This window comes from Apteryx rowi, unplaced genomic scaffold, assembly GCF_003343035.1.
Source record: "Apteryx rowi isolate R43461 unplaced genomic scaffold, aptRow1 scaffold_76, whole genome shotgun sequence".
NCBI lineage: Eukaryota > Metazoa > Chordata > Aves > Apterygiformes > Apterygidae > Apteryx > Apteryx rowi.
The window spans coordinates 2,980,180-3,003,786 of NW_020451049.1; the positions used below are offsets into that span (position 1 = coordinate 2,980,180).

Below are 23,607 nucleotides of genomic sequence, written 5' to 3' on the forward strand. Positions count from 1 at the left end.
TTCTTATTTTTCAATGAGATGACAGTGACATTGTTTCTGTCACTTACTTACATGTGGCATTAAAATGGTTTCATACAGAAGATCACAATTACATGCCAGCAACAGTCTTCTGTGGAATTCTTGCCCAGGGATCCAAATTTAAATTGGTACTTAATTTTAATGTGCCTTTTTGAAGGTGAATTACCAGAGATTAATGCCTTTATTGTAATAAGTTCAGAAAATATTTAGCTGTTGCTGCAGAAACAAATTAACAGAAATTAGCAGAAACAATTGTTCATGAGTATGTGGGGAGGTAGTGAGATGTTTTTGTCTCAGCTGGAGTACAGTGATTTGGGATAGAATGAGGAGTTTCAGGATCTTGAAACAGAGAACCTATTCAGCGAATTCACAGCCTTTTTCAGAAACCTTTGCTCAATATGAGCAGTATTATACCCTTAATACCCTGGGGATAAATACTGGAAGTTTATGTAAGGAAGTACCTTTGGAACAGAAGAGGTCTGACTATCTTATATTCTAGCCCTGAGAAATCTGCAGCATGGTTTTGTAGATGGGTTTTATTCATCAATTTTTCTTTAATTATTTGTATTCTCTCACCTTTTCAGTCTCTACCAGAGGTGAAATTCTGACCTAATTAAAGTTGAGAGGTGATAGCTGTTGAAATAGGAGGATTCAGAATTTTGCCTATACTGTTTAGATGCTTTTAATTCAAATATAGAAATAATTGGGTGTGAGAGATGACTGAGGTAGCAAAGATAGACAAGCAAAGCCATGAAAAGAGGATGACAACAAATAATAACAGGTATAAAGAGATGTTAATTTTTAAAATTAAAGATGAGGTAAATTTAGAAGAGCAAATATTGTTTTAATAATAATCCAAATCTGAGAAATTTCAATAAGTCAGCTTGTTTCTGCCCTTTTATGTAAAATATACTCAGAGATTAGTGCACTAAATAGCTAGGCAAAATTATCCTCAGTTATATTCTGAGTTGTATCTAAGCAGGTCAGGTGTAGCAGGGGTTGTAATCAGGCCGACCAGGCGTTTTCTCTAGAAGGACCTGTCTGTTGTTCAAGGTGACTATGTACAAACTGAAGAACGCATAGGGGATAAATGGGAATTAATCAGAGATGAGGTGAATGCTTCCTTACTCTGCCATTGTTTTAGAAGTTAGACGTATGTATAACCTGCAGCATCAATGAACAAAATAACCCAGAGGAACCTGCTGTTTCATAGAGGCTGCAGCGATCAGCAGTGTTTGTTGATCGATTGGCTTGAATTGTCTCCAGTGAGAGAAAAAATGAACAATCAGCATGTTATTTACCTATGAGTTTACCCTATGAGGTTATTCTTTCAGCTGCATGACTGCAAATGTCATCCAGAAGGACCAGTTTTTGCTGAGTCCTACAGAGCAGGTATTAAAATAATGCCTAAGAACTCAAAGATTTAAAGTGAATCAACTTACTTTTTTTTGTTGTTGATAGATTTGCTGCTAGTTTTGATTTTATATTTCCTCAAATGGCAAATTATTTGCTTAAGGTATTTTGCAAAGAGCTCAGTGAGTCTTGTCCTCATACCCAAATTATTTCTCTCATGACAAAAAGTTATCAGTTTCCAAAATAGTATTATGTGTGGTCATAATGACTCATTTTATAAATTGCAGCTGTCTTTGATGTTTATACCACTATCCTTTAAAGTATAAATTGAATTTAAGAATTTGATGAGTTTTATTTTCAATTAATTGTCTATGAATATAAATCACATCTCTGAATTTTTTAATAATAATAATATATAATAATCTTTATTACTTTTTTCTTCTGTTAGGTATGTGATTAGATAATTTATTGATTTCTCAAAAATACATACATGATAGATATTCAATAAACCCTTGGAAAAAAATTCTCCCTAACTGTTTTTCTTTCTCCCTCCTAGTCTGCTCGCAGTTTTCAAGAGGGGTCTTTGCGATTTTTGGATTCTATGACAAGAAGTCTGTAAATACCATAACATCGTTCTGTGGGACTCTTCATGTCTCCTTCATAACTCCCAGCTTCCCAACAGATGGAACACATCCATTTGTCATTCAGATGAGACCCGACCTCAAGGGAGCTCTTCTTAGCCTGATTGAATACTATCAGTGGACCAAGTTTGCATATTTGTATGACAGTGACAGAGGTGAGATATGGTATTTTTTATCTGTATGCTGTTTGCTACATTTATGTCACTGAAATGCTGAATCAGTATTAGAAAAGGGAGCAAAGAGAGGCATACTTACCTACAACAAGCATAAACTTAAAAATTAGAAATGTTTTTTTAGGAAAGGATACAAAATTTTTTAAATGAGAGTGAAATTATTGGAGTATACATCACTAGAATTACAGGCATGTGCTGAAAAGTAATGATGAAAGATTACTCACATTTTGGAAAACAGTTCCCATGTAAAGTCTGTTTTTAAAAAGAATTATTTAAGGAGAAAAAGAACTTGTCTTAGCAATTTTTCTTTCTTTTTTTTTAATGTAACATGTTGCTTATCAACCAGATTAAGCTTTTGACTTGCATACCAACTATTTAAAATTACAGGATCAAACACAAACATCAGTAAGCCTATTCTTTTTATCAAACAGCTAGGTTTTTTGCCACCTCTACAAGTGACTGCCTGAATTCTTTGTTAAAGATTTTGGGTTCTTAAACTAATTGCCCAATTATCGGAAGCCTACAGATACCACCTGCTCAGAGTTCCAATTATATTTTAGGAGAGTTAGGGAACATCAAGGGTCGTCTACTGGCGCAGATTCACTTCACAGAAATGCAAAATCCATAGTTGGGGACCAAGCAAACAAGAATCTTGGATGCAGTCCCTGCTCCTTTGGAGGCAGTCTTTGATAGATACTCAGGTTCCCCTATCTACGCTTCCCTCTGTTGAGCTTGGATTTTTGTTAATAAACCAAAGTGTGCCTTCTGTAAGCTACTCATTCCAGGGTACAGCCTTCACAAGTCCTATACCTATGGCTATGGTAATAATAATATAACAATTTATAAATGGGAAAAATCACTTGCAAATTGTGGTATTTTAAGTAGTTTTCTGGAAAGAAACAGTGTTTTATTTTGACTGCCCTTGTTGGAATTCCATAATTTTCATTCTGTTTTCAGGTTCTTCTCACCTATTAGTTGTTGGCTAACTTTTTTCATCTTCTCCTGTTTCCTTTAAAAAGACTATTTTGTGGCTCATCCACATGTTCATTGGTCAGAATTGAATACTAAATGCACATTAAATGGTGAGATACCGCTAGATTTAAAGGAAGGTTAATTTTATATCATCACACCATAGTTTCTTGAATTGAATACATTATGCTCTTCAAAAGCTGAAGGTACCTCCACGAAGCAGTTCTCCATCAATAGTCTAAGCCCTAAAGTTAGAAACAGTAATGCTGGCGTGCAGCCCCCAGCAGTAGCTCTGTTGTCATGTGGAACGATGAACCCTAAGCTCAGTTCTCTGCCAGATCTTTTTCAAATTCACACTAGAATCAGAAACATTGCCTGCCTTTTTAGAAAGGACAGATGTGAAGCTAGCTGATTGATGGAGTATTGGCTAAGCAACTAGCAGTGTGAACTGCAGTGTGTGAACAGCACATGATTTATATTTAGGAAATACTGAGAAAAAACTTAGTTCTTCTCATGAACTGCACTTACTGAATCTGGCCAGGAGTAACGGCATGAAATTGTTATTGGTAGGTGCCCTTTCGTTATGCCTTTTTTTTCTTGTTTGTTTTGTTTTTATTGTGGCAAGGCACCCCAGTGATAACAAGCTCCAAGGCATGAAACTTTTACCGTTATGCTGAGTAAATCTTTGCTCTTCGGTGCTCACACTGACTGTACAAGGTTAACCAGCATTGTCAAGCAGCGTATAGTCAGCCACACTGAGGACGTCGGACCCTGAATACACAGGGTCCACATTTCCTCTAAACATTTTCGCATAAGTATTTATGTAGTGACAGTAACATATCTTTAAGGAATGTTATATAAATTAAAAAGGTTCCTTTTTCAGGAGTGAGGAAAGAAAGGGACTTACTTTTCATGAAAACTGAGAAAGCTAATAGGAATTACAGTTTCATGACTTACTCCAAACAAATCATATATTGCCAGTTTTAAGGCTCCTCTGTGGTTAGGGCTGACTGGGTGAAGTGTAGGGCAATTTCATATCTCATTTCTGTCTATAAGAAGTCAGACCATTCAGTGTATGCACGTCGAAGCTATTATTGGCTTAATATGGCAGTTGCTCTCAAATAACGTGAATTAGCTTCCTTTACCCTTCTTGCCTTCTGTATGTTGCCAGTACTAAATAGTGGGTTTTGGAAAAAGTAATGACACTGTTGGGGGATTCTCTCTGCAACAGAATTGCTAATTCACTTGCCTCTATTCAGTCCTCCTTTTCAAAGCTTGCTGAATTAACAGTTTGTCTTGTCATAACCACAAGCAATTCAGGCACATGAAGCTCCCAAGCAGAAGTATTCTGCTCTGAAAAAGCAATTGGAGTTGCTAGAGTTCTCTCCATTGGAGAGTACAGCTTCCTTTACTGCTGCTCCAGTAATTCCAAATCCACAAAGGTGTTGCTCTGGATGCTTTTTTCCAGTCTTTTGCACTGTGATGCTGTCAAAATAAACTCAGTTATATGAGGATGACAAATCTCCCACCAATAAAAAGTGAGAGATCCAGGCAGCCATTTGACATCTCTGCAGAGGGCACTCCAAAAAAGGGAGTCCCCATGAAAACTGGGAGATTAGAGGGGAAAAATACAGAAAGCCTTTGCAATGGATAGTATTAACATCAATAGCCTCTATTAACTCACGTCTAATTGAGATTCCATTCAGCTCACAGGAAATACATAAAGACAGATGGGAGGACCTGAAATCTACTAAATGATACCTGGAGCAATGATTGAGATTTATGTTTAATATTTTGGTCTGATCCATTTTAGTTTGTTTATTTGTTTTTTTGGAAGGGGGCAGAGGCAGCATTGTTAAACCAAAGAACAAAATGCAAACTAAAGAGGCAATAGTATGTACTGCAAAATATATTGGATCTTTTCTAGGTCCTGACTATTGAACTAATAGTAGGAAATCTGATATTTCATTGCAGAATCCCAAATGAAGCTAAGCAAACATTAATGTATAATGAAGGATTGTAACATTTAGCTTTTTTAAATGAGAAAGAGATTTCAAAACACAGCCCTTATCAAACTAAGCCTCCAGACTAGCCTGGTGCACACACATATGCATTCATATATACAGGAACCCTTCCCATCTCTCTTTAACATGTTATRAATAGTTTATATCTTCCCTTGGACTGTAGTTATCTAGTATTTTAAAGTAAATACTCATTTCATGAAATACAAAATTTCCTATCATTCTTTTTTATAAGCAATATAGAAATCCACAACTTTTTGAGATAATCATTGAATTTATGCTTCTGAAAACCTGCCATTTTCTTCCTTTGCTGGTGACCAATCTTGTATATCATTATATGTAATTACCATTTTCACTGATAAAGCTGAATTGCTAAATGCTAAACACTGACAAATCTTAATTTAATGGGGCATCTACAAGTTATGAGCCAAATAAATTCTTGGTGTTTTCATCCTACATTTATGGGCATAACCCCTGTTATTTCTCATGAGAGTTTTACATGAAGCTTCCTGTACATACCAAGTCAGAAATCTGACTCAAAGAAATGACTCCTTTTGTTCTGTGGTTTCAAGGGAGATGAACTATGCAAAAATATCAATTGGCTCGTGAGAAATGATCTAATATTTTGTATACTATTATCTGCTATCTTCAAAATTGCTCTCTCTAGAATTCTCTGGAAGGAATTTAAACATAATGAGTCTCATTCCTGTAATGCTGAAAATTGTTGAAATGGTATTTGTTGTATGGCAGGAATTCATTTCCAGCAGTAATTTTCATGTTTCTATAGTCTGTTATTTAATCCTTGAAAGGGAAAACCAGTCAAGTAAAATCTTCACTTATTTTGCAGTATATTGTAGGCAGTTGCAGCTGTGCAGACATTACAGCTTCCTGGCAGGAATGTGCCAAAAGGATGAAGTGAAAGCAAACTTCTATAGACTATTTGTAGGCGTTAGCATTGAGCCTACTTATCTATACGGAAAAACATATTTCAGCACATCTTCTTTCATAATCAGGGATTTGATTGTAGGCAAAAGAAATAATAGCTTGGTTAGCACCACTGCAGAAAATGGGAATTTTGCCAGAGACCTCAGTGGGATCAGGATCAGAGTTTAAATACATTGCTGTTCAAGCACTGGGAACAGAAACAGTTCGGTAGGGTTTAGTAAGAAACAGCTGGTCCTGTTGCTGTAAGTGGATCTTTTTTTCCACCTAAAAGATCTCTTTCCAGTGTATAGTATTCCAGCAATGGGTTAGTGAAGCTTATAAAATCCCCTTCTGAAGAAAGCTGAAGCAAAACCAAAACGTTGTCCTAATAAGGCTCTATCCTGATTCCTTGCAGTGATTTAAATAGCAGTTTCATGCAATAAGAACAGGATTGGGCCCACATACATCTTCATTTCTGAGGAGTCCTGACAGTGTGTGACAGATCAAACAAATCATGGTGAAATCCTAAATAAGCAATCTCAAGTCACGTGCTAGAAACTTTTTATTCCTCAAGCTTTATCAGTCATACCTTATTTTTTCCTCTACACCTCACTAGGCTTATCAACGTTGCAAGCTGTGCTGGATTCTGCGGCTGAAAAGAAATGGCAAGTGACTGCTATCAATGTAGGAAATATTAACAATGACAGAAAAGATGAAACTTACCGTTCACTATTTCAAGATCTAGAGGTAAAAAAGGAAAGGCGAGTGATTTTGGACTGCGAGCGAGATAAAGTCAACGACATTGTTGATCAGGTTTGCTATTCTCAGTTTTTCAGTGACAGCAGTTGGCTGTATTCTAAAAGTAATCATAATGACTTTATTTCCATTGATCCTATTTTTGTCATCATTATGCATCATTTGGAAGTGACAGATATGTATTGAGGACCACATATGTATTGGGCAGAAAGAGAGTTTAAAAATCCTGTAGTCCATCTCTCTGCACAAAGGCAAGATAATTGTATCTGGATCATCCCATATTATTTTCTATCCTGATTATAAAAAAATATCTCTAGTTAAGGCTATTTCACAACCTGTCAAGATAATATAATATCTTACATATAGTTTATATGCTATTATAGATAGTGCATTATAAATAGTTACAGCTAGGCTTAGCTCTCCTTACAGTTACAAAGTGTTTTCTACTCCTTACACATTTTCCAAGAACCTTTTTCGTATTGTAAGGCTGGGCTGACAGCTCCTCTTCTACCTTTCATGTTTCTAAGCTGCTTGTCAGTCTTAAGTATCTTCAGATCTCCTTTCAGTTTGCCTTCTTCGTAAAACGTGTTACCCAACCTTGGATACTGTTTGCCATAGCTGAGGCCTCCTGAGCTTCAAGTGGAGCAGGAAAATGTCTTTTCTCCAACCCTCCTTTATAATCACTTTATTATTATAAAGTTATTTTCCAAAATGATTTTTTTTTTTTACAACAGCATAAAACTGTTCTGATTCAAATTCTTGTGTTGCCTGTTATAATCCTCTAAATCCTTTTCTTTAGTACTACTGTCTAGGCGGGTATTTTCCATACTGTCTCTGTATCTTAATTCCTCTTCTCATGCCTACAGAGCACAGTAGAAAGTTATGAAGATAGCTCCATGCTAGCTGGAGCTTGACCACATGAGACAATGCAGCATCTGTAGGGATATGTGAGCTGAGTGTAGATATGTTAGGTATTGGTTTGAAGCTTTTTTGAAGGGCTTGTTATTTTGGTCTTTGATATGAAGGTCATTGTGGTTTGGAGAAGCTCAGGCACTGAGCAGTATTCTAAATGGAGTGCTTTGTATTTATCTCTATTTTATTTTGAACTCATATCCATAAACAATTTCTCTAATTTTCAAGATCAATTTGAATTTGATCCTGTTCTCCAGGGCATTCACCATCTCTCTCTCTTACTATCTGCGATTTTTAAAATTATATTCTCTGAATTCTGCTGTTTATGCCACTAATAAATGTACTGAATAGAGAAGGAAATACTACTTACAGGTCCTATTCAGCTGGTTCTGTGTGGCTTTTCAAACAGTTGTTCATTTAGCTTACAGTGATTTTTGTCTTGTTGAGATTCCTTTAAGAGGGTGTAATGATGTTATACAGGACAAAAGTCTTATTAAAGTCAAGATATGTTCTCTCATGTTCCACTGTTCTCTCGTTATCTATTAAGCTAGTACTCATGTCAGAGAAACAAAACAAATTGCTTTGGCATATTTTGATTTTGACAAGCCTGTGTATGACTGTGTATCATCATCTTATCCTCTAGATGCTTTTAAATTAAATACATAATATTCATTATAATCTCTTCTCTGATATGAAAGTTTGGCTGACTGCTTTTACCACTTCTTAAAGACAGGAACTCTGTTTAAACTTTAGCTACCCCCCATTTTTACTATCCTTATTTGTTTAGTAATAGACCTTTTATTTCCTTTGGCTTTCTCTATTTTGATTGTATCTCTAGAATATTTTTGCTGCCCTTATTGCCCATCAATAGTGTCTGCCTTGTTTTGAGTCTTAAATTTTCTCAGCTTACCCCACAGACCTGTGCAACTCCTAAAACAGATGGATAAACTTTTTTTCCTGCTGTTTTGACTTCCAAGTCACCAGAGGAATCTTGATAGCTGGATCTGTCACACTGGTCATTTAATTCCAAACAAAAATCTAAATTAGCTGTTTCCCTATTAATTTTTCTCCATCTCCTGAAATGAAACATTATTTTGAACAAGGGATTTCTTGGCTTGTGAGTATTCCTTGAGTCTGTTCTTCTGATTTTCTTTTCTAACAGCAGAATGCATAATTCAAGTCGCTCTTTACTACCAGATTTATTTTTTAAATAATTATTTTAATTCCTGACAAAAAGAAAAAAGCCTCATCAATTTTCTTTTTTTCATGAGGGTGTCTGAAGTAGGTCCTTTGTGTCACTGTCCCATTTCTTTTTCTATTTATTTTTTACAGAGAGACATGCAACAGGCTTTCTGCTGAACAGATTTTTTCTTCAATACTTAAGTATTCTTGATGTATAAAGCAGTAACTTCTTTATTTTCTTCCTTGATTTTCATTCTTGAACAAGCCTTTTGTTGCAATGCTGTGATTTATCCCAGTAACTTTCTAAGCCTTGGTGGCGACTTCAGGTTCTCCCAGTTATGCTCTGTAGTCCTTCGATCTTTGTGCAGACACACGGTGTGTTTGCAGAGTTGCATCATCATTCTTGGCCTTGTCTCTGCTATGAGTATGTTGGAGTTTCTCTTCCAGATTTCGATCATTTAAATAAGCTAAATTTTAAAATATTTTCAGTTTACCAGCTCTTGTCAGACTAGTATATATTTCTCTTCTCTGGCTTGGAAAGTCAGCGTCTTTGGATGCTCTTCATTTTATGGACTTTATCTCTTGCCAGCTAGCTTCCTTTGCAGAATCTCATTCCTGATAATACCATTTAGGCAACTGTGCAATTACTGCCATTTCTTGTCTATCCCTGCTTGAGTCATTAGTCTTAACTAGGAAGACCAGCGAATATCCTCTGCGTCCACAGCTCCTCCATCCTTCAGCTCCTTTTGGAGCCACCACTGAATCTTCTTAGGGTTTTAACTGGCAGCATCCTTGGTGTTCATGTGGATAAGTGGTGCAGGGCAATGTTCTAGAAAGCTAGATTGATGAAATAATACCCAGTGGCAGTTACAGCTGGGTTAGTAACTATTGATCCAAAGGTCTGTGGCTACTGGTAGTTTTCTCAAATATTAATGACTAAGAAGCATTTAACGTAGAATACCTAATCTGTTTGGTTTACTGACATTTCTTAGGAAGCAGCAGCTGCATAAGAAATACATCTGAGCAGAGTTCTTAAACCTCCATAATAAAATGATTTAATGAGTTTTCAGTAATCTGAACCAAGTAACTGTTTTAGAGTCATTAAGTTCATGTATCATGTATATATTAAGCTCAAAACAAGAGTAACTCAATAAATTCTTATTCAATATGATCTCTTTTGGCCTCAAAATCTATTAATATAATATTTAGTGTTAAAGATTGCCTTCAGTTATATCCCTGTGACTTCATTAAAGCTAATATGTGGAACTTAGTTCAATAACTACTAGCCTGATATAAATTACAAGATATCAGTATTTTAGTTATGTCATGAGTTAAATGAGGGAATAAATGTATCCTTCCCTCTTGATTTAAGTTGTTCTCACTGCTGAAAAGATAGGGGGAACCTCCAGAGTCTGCTTTTCTCCCATCTTCTTTCTCTGGAGATGTGTTTTGCTTCAATATGCAAACTTCCCCATGGAGCCAAGCTTTTAATTAGGATTATTTCCAAGAAGAGACCATGGTATATGCCTGCCGGTGGAGATAACTCGGGAACCACCAGTTGACTGTGGGGGAGGTTATAAGGAAGCCTTAGTGCAATAAACAATAATTTGAACTTTAAAAAAATTCTTTCATACGTAGATATTACCATTAATATCAGTGGGCTTTTAAACTGTTTTTCTAGTTCAAGGAATGTTAAAAGGGAGCAGAATCTAAGCAGAAATCTCTGAGGCACAGTGTTTCTGGTGCTACCACTGCAGGTTACACGCTCCCTCCAGTCCAGATTTTGCCTTAATACACAGCACAGTAATTAGCATATAGCTATTCTGTTGACAGATCTTGTGACTCAGACTTGAGTCTAACATGACTGAATTTCCACAAGCAGAGAGTATGGTCAGTGCTGCATTGGGTAAAATAAAAAGTAAAACATTGAACAAACTCAGTATTGCATTGCAGTAAAAGCTCATGATTAACTTTTACATCATAGTGCATTTAGTAGTTTTTAGTCTCAGTCCATATATCTGCTCAGCATTCTCGGTTAAGGGGATATTTCTTATTTTTTACAGGTTATCACAATTGGTAAACATGTGAAAGGTTACCATTACATCATTGCAAATCTGGTAAGCAAATTTAATATTTAAAATACTCATATTACTCATTTTAATGTTTGTGGAAGCACATCAACTGATATTTTGTTTAAAATGCATTTTAGAAAATGAAAGCTAAATGCCTTTATCTTTACTAAATGAATGCATGTGTTGAGATTGTGGTTCTTACTTGGCTGAGTCTTTTCAGGGCTTAAATGCCTCCTGTGACATTGCTGTCAGTGGGAGTGAAGATTGCTCAGCACCTCCAGCAGATGTTCAGCCCTTTTCAACATACTTTAGAAAAGCCAGGATAGGTAGGGAAATCAAAAAAATAATGTTCCAGCTTATAGACTGGTCTGTTCATTCAGGTTACTGGTATTTCCTCTAACCTCTGATGTACTTACAAATTAGAGTTCGCAGCCTTCATTCTGCTAGACCAGCGAGTCTCAGCTTTACACATCCTCATTCCTCAGACCGGCTAGGCAGTCAGTTTGAATTAATCTTTTCTTGAACATGGGTAATCAGAAAGTATAGCTAATAGTGTTCCTAAGTGGGAAAGTTAAGGAAACTCACTAAACTCTTTCAAGGTCATTTTTTTTGAACTTGCATCTGGAGATGAACAGCCATTTTACTGAGGTCAGCAACACTTATTTACTGCAGTGAGGGAATCTAGTCCAATGKTTTTGTAAAAGATAAGAAAGCAAATTCTACAGGCTTGATTTTCAGTTATGCTGTTCTAGAAAAGAGTTTGGGGTTGCATGGTGGAAGTGTCTTTAAATCATTTTTTTCACCTCTTTATTCTTGGCCTGTGATAGATAGGGTCTGACTGATTAAAAATTTCAGCAGGACTCAGAGTGCCCTAATTTACAGTCTACTTTCCATGATCCTTTGAGGGCTCTGGGAAAACAGGACAGCAATAGTGTCTGTCACACTTAAGATGTAACCCCTACTTACTCCCAACCTTTGATTAAACACTTCCTCCTTCTAGGCAGGAAGTATTCTGTGACTCTTACAAATCACATATGTTGCCAGGCAAGTGTAAAGAAGCCTTAACAAAGATTGATGTTCTAAAGGCCTCTTTTAAAGCAGAATAATAAGGGTATATATTTATTAACTATTTTTTATTTTTCTTTGTGATAAGTAAGTTAAGTTACTGCATATTCACAAAACAAGCAAAAAAAGTCTTACAGAACTTGAAAAACTGTAACATTTAGGCATTTCTGTTTTGTATTGCATACATTGTATAGATAGTATTTTGAGTCTAACAGAAATAAAATGTTTTAGAAAAATTGCCTAGTCTGTTTCATTATGTTGACTGATTGCTATTTTAGCCATCTGCTTTAAGTTTGCAACAGTAAGCCCATAAAATCTTAAGTTATTGAATCATGTATTCCAAAGCTTTTTAATATCATATTTGCTTACTACAGGTTTGTATAGTTTAAGTTTAAATATTGCAGATATTTATATAATATTATATAAAATATATATGGTAATGATTTAAAAAATACATTTTTCTTTCTGAGAAAGAAAATTTATCTAGTACTTGATCATATCTTGTTTTCTTTACTGAATTCACCTTTTCTTCTTTTCTTGACCATAATATTGTTCCCTTCCAGTCTGATCAGTCAGTCACAGAATTGATCTGAATAAAACATGCTGACAGAAAGAGAAGGAGGCAAAGTATACGAGTGCTTATGCTCAAACTTTAAGCTCACAGTAAGATTAAGAAAAGATTCATGATCCCTATAAAAGCATCTATATTAGCATGCAACAACACGTCACTGATTAGTATAATTAATATGCAGTAGCTAAAGTGCACCTAGCGTAGCAATTGTAGCAACTTTTGTTAATGTGGTCTGGGGTTGCTGCTGCTTCTTTTGTTTGCTAAGTGTTCATTTTGGTTGTATTTCAAGCTGAAGTGTTTGAAATCAGGATTTAATTTAAATTCCTTAGTATGGTTATTTGGGGAAAGTTAAATACAGACATGAAAAAGAAAACATATATTCTTCTGGTCAACAGCTACAAAGGCAAACTCACATAAAAATTAATCTATCCAAGCAATATGGCCAAATCATTCAGTCTTGGCGTAAAAATCCAGTCCTGATCTCGTTGCCTTCATTAGGATCTCTGTTCTCAGTCTGGCAAAACTCTTTTTTTTTTCTTTTTTTTTTCTTTTTTTGAATTGATGGGTGTTTCTGTTTCAGAGAAAGAATGATTGGAGGCTTTGATTCTTGATAGAGGTTTACCAACCTGCAACTCTTTAGTTTAGTTACAGATACCATTGTAGATATATGGAAATATCTCAGAATGATATTTAGTGAAGGTTCAGAATGATGCTGATTTGAATGGAATGGCCGAGAAAATGTTCAGTAACATCAGACCGCTGAAGTCATGAGTTTATTTGATACTTGTTTGTCAACAGTAATTGACACAATTAGTTGTCTCTCATTTAATTTGGATAAATAAACTCTTTCAGTCTAACCTGTTTTCATTTTATAATGAGTATTAGGGTGAAGAAAAAGAGCTAAGATTTAAGAGCCAGATGTTTGCCTCTCCCCAAATTTATGGAATGAGACTGTTCATAAGAACAAGAAGTAGTTCTTTATTTGGGAGGGGAAATTGTAAGTCCTTTCACATGCTCCAGGGTTCCTGATTAAAAGAGGAAACAATTGCGGCTATAACTATTCCTGGCTAAAACTTGCTTGCATAACTGTTATTCGTGGCAATATTCACCTTCTCATCTAAGCAGTCCCATTGAAATTAACAGGATTGTTTAGGAAAGCAAGCATGGCAAGGATAGCTCCTTTCAGCCCTTAATCTCTAAAGGGGTATGTCTAGTGAGCAACAAGAGACCTTGCTGGCTTGCAGAGCTGAGGACTCAGTCCAGGATTTAAACTTGGATCCTGTTTGAGGAAAACATTGGCTTACACTTCTGCAGTAAAAGTCCTAGGTAACTTTTTATTTGTATGTACTATTTAGAGATCTGCCAGAACTGGTGAAATAACAGACATTGTTTTCTGTGCCCAGGGATTTACTGATGGAGATTTATCAAAAATTCAGTTTGGAGGAGCTAATGTCTCAGGATTTCAGATAGTTGACTATGATGATCCTCTGGTGTCAAAATTTATACAACGTTGGTCAACACTGGAGGAGAAAGAATATCCCGGAGCACACACCAGTACAATTAAGGTATGTCTTGCATTTGTTTTAACTGTGATAGATGTAAAGGAAGTGAGGGAATTGGAAGAGAAAGACAAGAGACAGAGAAAGCCCTACAAAATCAGCCATGTATGTGCCTGGCAGCTTGTTAGGCAATTATTTAGGATGTGGTGATATATTATGTCGCTACTGACATTTGTTGGCTTTTTCTTCCTCCATATTTTGAAATCTTTTAAAGGCAAACACATGACATAGTCATACATATGCTTACAGGGAGCATGGATCTAGCACTGTCTGGTATAACATAATTGTCCAAAGAAATGGTAAGATATTTTCTTTTGAGACAAATGCCTAAATCCTACAAAGACTTTTAAGATTAAACAATATGCCTGAGGTACAGTATCATGGTCTGATTTCAGGCTTGACTGGCACAAGATGTGGCATTGAGTAAGTGCTTTAACTTCTTTACCTCATTTTTCCCTCTGGTTAAAACCTCTGGGGTAATAATATCTTCTTACCTTATGTGACTTTTATGAGGACCAACTAATGTTTGCAAGGCATTAACAAGAATAATTTAATTCTAATACTAAATAATTTTGCTTTTAAGTAATACAGTCAGAAATTTTATTAAGAATGAGTATACTTATATAACTCTAAAATGTATTAAGACAAAAAGATGAATGGCAAATGTTGTAGACATAACTTTTTTTTATCGTGTAATTTGAGTATGAAGCCTATTGATTTATAATGAGATGGACAAAATGTCTGAGCAAGGAATGGAAGAGCCATTCTGTAAATTCCTGGAACAAAAATCCTCTAAAGTCAATGACCTAAATGTAAATTAAAAAAAGTAAAGTTGTAGGTTGCTTTTTTTTCTGAGGCCAAATTTGGAGGACTCAACCAAGGCTACTATTTTTCTGTGGTTAATTTTGTATTTAAAATCTTTAAGACAAAACATGGGAATTCCTCATTTGATGTTTGATGGAATAAACTGGAGGCTGTATCATGCCTTTATATGCATGTATATGTAATGAGAGCACATGTAGCTCTCATTTAGGAAAAAATGAAGGGATGATTTGTCTGTGAATGATTTAATACAATTCTTACATGTCTTTCTTCCTGATTCTTTGGAGTGCCCAAGTCTACTTACCTTTCCTAATGTTGCAGAATCTTAGTTTGGAAATAATCACACTGAAATGGATAAGTAAAGTCAAAAAATCTAACTGAAACCACTATATGGTTTTTCTGTTTGAAAGATTAGTAAATCAGCGTGACACAGTGCTAAGGGATCTGTTAACTCTGATATTACTTACAGTGGGAAAATTACATGTGTGTTGTGTAAGATGAAGTGGTTGTAACAGTTATAGCATTAAAATCTGTAACTTTATCACAGGTATTCCCTTTAATTTTTCCATAATAGGTTGTCTAATTGCTGCTTCCAGCTATACTAGAAATTGAAAGGCATGAAGGAGAACATATGGGATAACTTATGTTATTGAGGCTTATTTTGTTGTGGATGGGAAAAATAAATGAAATGGATGTTAACTGAAAAATACATATAGTTTTAAATTCAATAAAAGGTCTAATCTGATTTTTGCCTTCCTTTATATATTGTCTGCACAAGGAATACCCAAGACTGCACTAATAGTCATACAAGAGATTAACAGAAATAAATTATCAGATAATTTACACATGCTAGAGGTGTTGATAGGGGAAAAAGTGGATGTGTATTGCAATGTTTGGAGAGATTGTTTGTATCAGTTACTGTATTTCTTCATTTAACTTTCTACCTTATACACATACTGTTTGTTATTTCTGCCTGCCATTACACGTAAGGACAGAGATATGTTGTATTTCATTCACATTCTTGAGGGAGCTAGAGGCAGAGCAGAATCACAGAAATCATAGAAAATAGGGCGAGAGAGGTCCTTGAATAGTCATCCAGTCCATCCCTCCTGCCTGAAGGCAGGATCAGATCTACCTGTGCAATTCCTGATGGAGAGTGATTTCACATCTTCCCCAGGCAATCTATTTCAGAGATTAAATAGTCTTAGTTTTCTGTTTTTGTCTAACCTAAATCAGCCTTGATGTCATCTAATCCATTACTCCTTAGTCTACTGATAACAGATATGAGGAAGTTCTCTTTTATTATAGCTGTCCTTCTGTATTTGAAGACTGCTGCCATATTCCTCCTTGCTTTTTTCCTTCATAGACTAAATAATCCATCTTCGTCTGAGCTTTCTACTCACAGATCATGTTGGTCATTGTGCTCTGTAAACTTCCCAGCTGGTACCTATCTTTTTTGAAATGCCAGGCTAAGTCCTGCACCTTACCTGAGTGCTGTGCTGTCCAAACAGACATAATGGCTTCGTATGTCTCATCGACAGTACTCCTTTCAATACATCCTTTTATGTTACTCTTCTTTTTCTCACCATCATGACACTGTTGAAATATATTTATCATGAGATATATGCTAACCTCCAGATCCTTTTCTGTGGTGCTTTTCCTGGGCTGCCTATTTAGACAGTCCAATCTCATATCTGTGCACTTGATCATTCCTATAAAGTACAGGGTTTTGCATTTATTCTTTCTCCATTGCATTCCTTACCTGTCCATCTTGAACAAGCTGTTCCTTTCTATATTAATATTCATGTGAGTTATCCTATGCCTCTTGGAAAAGTATATAGACATCTGAGTTATTGAGCAGATTGATCCACTGTTCTCCTATTTGTCCCTTCTATAATCTTATAAATAACCTTTCTCCCCTTTGGTTTTGAAAGACTCATCCAAATTGTCATTGTTTACACATGAGCTTTTGCCACTAATTCCCATGGATCCTAGAAGGGAACCTTTACTACTAGACAGGATGAGTGTTATTTAATCATAAAATTTAATCAGAATTCCAAAGTTATCGCTGCAAATTCTGTACAGAACCAACCTGAAAACTAATAGGAGTTTGTATTACAGTTGTATAATTGAAAAGAGGTTATATGTCCCTGGCCTAGGCATTGCAAATGCTATCTCATTGCAGGCAATAGTGTTGCAAACATTGTAATCTCTTCCTTTTGTAATCCAAAAGGAAATATAGGTTCAGTTTACACTATACAATGCAAGACAATGGAATATAACTGACAAAATTTGACATGACATATCACAGCACCCAAGCACAATCTTGAAAGTGGAAAAAGACACATCTTTCTAAAAAAAGTGCATTGCAAAGGTACATGCTTGCTGAGAAACATACAGATGTTGAAACCCAATTACAAAGATGCCCACAAGAGGACTTGGATGGAATTGCTTTAAAAATGTGTATTCCACAGTTTATGATGATATTAATTAAAAGAATTTTCAGTCTTAGTGTGTAGAGTATGACACCTGATTTTATTACTACACTGTACCTGTACCAAAAATCTTTAAAGCTTGTAGTTTTTTTTAAGCAGGACACTTAATCTATTGCTTTGCTGCCTTTTTACAAAGGGACACTTCATCTTTCAAAAGTGAAGCTAATATACTCAGCTTACCACAGATTTACTGTGTTTAACATATACTCTATCTGTTGTAACTGTGGGTCTTCTCAGTCTGTATACAATTCTGAAGAGCTAATAATGTGTAGAACTTGAACCCTACTGCTGAGCAGCCTGGCTAATTTCTTTGCCACATAGCAAAACAAAAGCCCCATTTAATTTTATAAAAGCCCAATAATAGTAAGTTGAAGTCCTCTTTGATGCATTATTGTGTATTTACAAATATGCTAGGTCTTCTGAGCCTCACTGTGTCAGGCTGTTATGTCTAAGGCAAACCTCTTGCTGTTGCAAAAGGACGCTGAAGAGCAATGCATTCATTCACATCCAACTGCTCTGGCTTCCTAATCTGATTAACCTGTTCAGTTGGGGGCAGCCTTTGGTGCAGTTCCAGGAAGAGACTTAATTCATACCTCTTGAAGGCTATTGAGACACGGTAAGTACCAAGCTATCCTAGCCTGTGATGAGCTTTCCAAAGCTTGGTGTGCGCAAGAAGTGTCTGAAATAAATTGTATGAATATCATACATATACAGAAACTATGTGCAGCATGTAGAAGGGAATCTGGGGAATCTGGGGCAGCCTGGTTGAAAGACTAAAGCAGCTGAGACTCGCAGTGAATACCATTTTGTTGGAAGATAAGAACCCGGTACTCACTGCAGCCATTGTCTATGGCTTAAATTGCTAGTATGGCACGTTTCAGATGTTCAGAATTCATGAGATTACATTTCAGGATTCCTAAGTCCTGATAGTTAAAATAACAAAATGATAGATTGTTGTTGCCTCTTGATTTTGCCTTTAGTAGTTTCACATTTTCACAGCTTTTTACAACCAAATCACCTAGCCTCTTAGAAATTATTATGAAATCTATACTTTGTGATGATCATGGAGTTTTAGAATTTTGAATGTTTATATAGTACTAAATAGTGTGCTGTTTATGATAAAATCACAAGAATTGAAAACTGCCAATCCCAAACTGATAAGTCAGAAAGAATGAAACTTCTAATGCAAAGCTGATGGTTTAACTCTATCCGTGCTAGTTTACCTCAAGGATGGAATACACAGAACTCACTTGCAGACAAATATAAAAGTACTTTTTAGCTTGCAGAAATAATTAAAATTTAGATAACTCACTAATAATAGGGAACAAAGAAGAGAGCAGTGAAAACTTGTCTTCAGACTAGAGATTCAGAACATTCAGTCTAGATTTTAACTACTAAGCCCCCCCCAAAATGTACAATTTATGAATAAGACAACACCAATATTTTAAGGTGTGCTTCTTATGCTTTATCATATTGGAAAATGGTTTTATAATACCAGGCATTTTAATAAATATTATAAGTGATATTCTGTTGTACCTGCTACAATTTTAATGGAAAAAATGTGATTGATTGTGTCTAAATTCAAGTAATTCCACAGAGATTATAATGGTTTCTGTAAGAAAATGAGTTACTTAATTTCAGTATTTATAACTTGATTTAATCAGAAATTGAAGTGGAGTCGTATTTGTTACAGAAGTGTCCTTGTAAAACTGTAGTCTTGCATTTGCGAGATTTTTTTGCCTACATTTTTCATTCTCTGTGTTTTCGTTTCCCAGTCAGATTTCTGTGCATAAAAATACACATCCAGCAGTTGGCTGTCTAGTTACCTGATTTTACTGCACAATTGTCTTTTGAACCCAAATATTCAAGCTTTTCTATTTACAAAAATATATATGAAATATGCATGCTGAAGAAATTTCAGTGTCAAACTACATGCTTCTTTCTAATAGCTTGTGGCTCCTTTCCATAAGTAATCACTCATCATTCCAGCATAGTTTTTTTCTTTAAAAAAAAAAAAAAAAATCTTAATTAAAAATTGGAACAATTAATCAATGAAGCAGTGGGTGGTTTGAGGCAATATTTGTAGATTTGTCCCAGGCATACAAAGGGCCCATTGACCCAGATCCTTCGATCCTACTAGCAAAAGTAACTGAACTGTGCCAAACCAAAGGTATTTGCGAGACTTCAGAAGCAAACTCCTGATGTACCTATGCTGCTCAGTTTCTTTGCCTTTGAATCTACCAGCAGAGTGCAGTGACTCCTCCTGCCTCTGTTTGCCTAGAAACTCTTTCTTACTTTTTTTCAGGCAGCAGCCTGGTGCTAAGGATTAGTCAAAGTGGGTAGCTGTCTGTATTAGCCAAAATTGAGGGATGGCAGAAAAGCTATCATTAGATGTTTATTTTTCTCTATAAATAACTATTTCTTGGTAAAATCAGCAATCTGGCAAGACAGATTTAATTAATTCTGTTAGTATTTAACTTGGAGTTAGACTGAAGCAAACAGAAGAAAATGTTTCCGCTGGAGATAATAGGCAAAAAAAAATAGTCCTTGTCAAAGTTGAAAGGATGAAAATTGATAATGGTGATAGGGAGATTTTGCTTTTTTAAATATTTAATATTTGAATTATTATTACTATTAAATGGCAGGTTTGGGACATTTTTAAAACACTGCAGTTTGTGTTGAAAACTTTCAAGTCTCATTGATTTTTTTTTTTTATTTTTTTTTCCCTTTCTGGTAACTGAATGTGTGGAAGGTATATTGTAATATGAAGCCAGGGTGCCTTGTACAGTCCTCCTACAGATTGTTACAGGGAATGAGGGTGAGTCAGAATATATTAAAACTGAACTAATCATTTAGTGTGGCATTATTCTATAGGTTAATCTAAAATTTTGATCTAAATAATCCTCATATGAAATTCCATTTTAGAATCATTTCTACTGCAGTGTTTAGTTTCTAGGATACCTCATTGCTAGAACTTACTCCCGTTTAATCTATATGGGACTTTCCATCAACTGTGAGTAAAATAATATAGCTAAAGAGCCTGATGGAATTTTAACAGATTCTTATCATTCATATAGCATCAGCTATTTTATAAGACAAAAGTTTGATCTAATTTCTAATGATAAATTATATTTTCTTCTACCATCTTCATTAATTGCTCTTAGAATGAGTTATTCTTCTAGAAAATGATGTAGAAAACATTTTTATGTTCACCTAAATAACTTTGTCTTGAATAACAGTCCCACCCACCAATGACATGATCCACATTCAGTAATGCTTGGTCATTTTTATCATAAAAAGAGCAGTCATTGAAGACTATATTTTAGTAAAAGAGCATTTTATATTTAAAAATGCAAATTTAGCCTTAATGTTAATTTTTTCGGGGGAGGTGATTCTTGTGAGAAAACATAGGAATTGAGAGATTCAAATGTAATATTATGCTAAAGCAATAAAATAGCAGAAGGGCTGACTTACTATATGTTTGCTTTGAGAATGGCTAGAAAGCGATCCTCAYTGTAACTGATAGACAAGAGTGGACAAAAAAATGCTACGCTAGTCTTTGTTTCTTAATAAAAGACCTTTTCCATAGAATAAAAATTTGATTCTGTTTTCTATTGTTTCTAGATTTAATCTTGCTGAAAGTCCGTATAAAATTTCTTTAACTGCCAACAAACAGGAAAGTTACTGTAGATAAAGGCACTTCAGAGTGCACTGGCTCATTTTTAGGAAGACAGTGTAGTTTCATTGTTGCTCCTATTTAAAGTTGCTTATATGTGCATATTGATCTGGTTTGCTCTCATGTGGAACTATCAGTTTTAATTTTTCCATTTATTATATTTACACATTAATATTCACGTGAGCTCCATTTCCTACAGCATGATTTTTCAGAGAAGTCATTTGGCTTTCTCTTTCTACATTTAGTCTCATCGTCTCCTTTAAATGTTCCTATTTTATCTGTTTTCACTGTTACAGGCACAGGCTGCAGTGCTTGCTGTTGGGTCATGCCTTTTTTAACAGTATAAAGAATGACAGTGTTCTGTAGCTCAGTCTTGAAGAAAAAAGGCTTTGTGCATTCATGGGGTGATGATTAAAAAGGCAGATGTTCTTTGTGTTTTACAGTAAATTAGAGGTGATTTTATCATTAGCAGCACAGCTGTTTTTACAAGTGCATTCTATTTACATTTAGAATTAAGATTATGCAAATAATTGTAAAATGCTACTTATTTCATCATTATGGATATTTTCCACAGGCAGTGGCATGGATTAGAAGACAACATCATCTTTTTTCATAAGAAAAATGGTGTGGGTTCAAATCCAAATAATTGGTTTTAGTATTTCTGTCAAGCTCCGTATGTTTTCTGGTGATAGAAAGTTCACCAGGAGTGAGCTTCTGGTTTGAGAATTAGGAGGGTATATAAAACTTTTAGRAAAGTGGAAGAGAATACAGCAAGAATTAATATTAAGGAACTTAGTAAGTGGAAATTATTTTAGATAGTAAACTTTTCATCCGTTGAGTAATTACCAGAGACTTTAAGAACCTCCATGATTTCAGGTTCTAAGAAGTTACACAAATATAGTAAACGTACAATTTACATTGGTACAGATATGTAAATTAGGTATAGTGTAGAGTTGATTCTGCCTTTGCTGTAAGAAAAGATTAGGTGTCCTCTTTTTTTTTTTTTAATTATTTAGGATTTTTTCAAAGAGAGGAGGAGGAAGATTAAATTTACAGCAGTTTTCACAAACCTGCTGAAGGTGGAAAAATGTACAGCATGAAGATATGTATTAAAAACTACAGTGCTCCTTTTCTAGACCTTGTTTTAACAACTGATAGTTATTCTTTCTCATTAAGAAGTGTTTAAGGCAGGTAAATATTTTTGTATTGCAGCATAGTATGATAGATTTAGAAAGCAGGCCACAGACATGAACTTTTTTAATACCAGCATAAAACTGCTATTTTGTTTTTAACTGCACTGGCTAGGAGAACACCTTGTAGAACTTAGTATCTGCTTCAATATTTCTTTGACTCTAAATTGGTTATAAATGATTACAATAGCAAGAGCAAAATAAAAACCTAGTACAGCAGCATATTATATTATAATTTGGTTACCAACTGCTCTCTGAGCGAATAATATTAAATCATCTCACCAGCTGTATGTTTTAGATCCATTCTTCATGATCGATGAAAGTTGAGACAAAACAACATGATGGATCCAGAGTAAGTGACAGCACGCTTCTGAAAACATCAGTTCATCTACCTGTGGGCAGAGCTGGCTCAGCTGAGACAAAGATCAAGGTTTTCTAAGGTGTCTAAGATGGCACAGCTCTGTTTCTTTAACATGTTTTCAGAGAATAAAGGGAGCGTGATGTTAATCTAATTTGATCTTTTGCATAATGGAAGTGTTAAAATCCCACCAACAACTTCTGCATTAAGTTCAGACTCCAGAACACTTATAAAACAGTATCACATGTTAACTGTCTTTTCTGTTGAAGGAAAGAGGTCTGGAACTTTGGTAGATCCAGATCCCAGTACTTCTAATAAGGTCTAGCATTGTTCTGCTTTCTCTTGGAAGACAAAGGTTTCTCTTTGTTGCTAAGACTTTTTGCCCATATCCTTCCTTTTTTTCTTCTCTGACCTAGTCCTAATATTTTGAAGAAACATCTGTTTTACAGTGGCACTAGCTTTTCTGTATTGGCCGTTGTATTAGATCTAATAAAAAAAATAAACAAAACACTTTAACCCCTCTGTCCCCAGTGTAAAATCTTCCCCCCAACCTCCCCAAAATGCATATACCTACACTCTTTTTCTACTGAATTGGCACCTTAGATGATTCTCATGAATAATGGAAATTCCCATGGATCTCCATCTTTCCATCCCATTAGAGTAGCAGATGAAATAGGTAGAAGGGTCAAGTGCCTCGGGTGCCATGGATCTTGTGACCCTTGCCTTGTTCAGTTTTAAAAGGAGAAAAAAAAGAAGACCACTTTCCCATGTAAATATCCTACAGTGAAGGGGTTAGGACAATTCTTTAAGTGCCCCAGTCCTGTCCATGTCTGCTGGATGTGCTCTGAGC

At 35.3% G+C, this 23,607-nt stretch overlaps 1 protein-coding gene across 1 annotated transcript in view; it reads left to right on the forward strand.

The window, feature by feature from the left end:
* The first annotated feature begins 734 nt into the window (after positions 1-734).
* The window catches only part of GRIA2 (glutamate ionotropic receptor AMPA type subunit 2), a 56,709-nt gene continuing 33,836 nt past the window's right edge, over positions 735-23,607 (forward strand). The window contains exons 1-6 of the mRNA XM_026088256.1: positions 735-836; positions 1,353-1,410; positions 1,928-2,167; positions 6,716-6,912; positions 11,013-11,066; positions 14,061-14,222. Coding sequence (XP_025944041.1) covers positions 735-836; positions 1,353-1,410; positions 1,928-2,167; positions 6,716-6,912; positions 11,013-11,066; positions 14,061-14,222 — 813 coding nt within the window. The remainder of the gene's footprint in view (positions 837-1,352; positions 1,411-1,927; positions 2,168-6,715; positions 6,913-11,012; positions 11,067-14,060; positions 14,223-23,607) is intronic.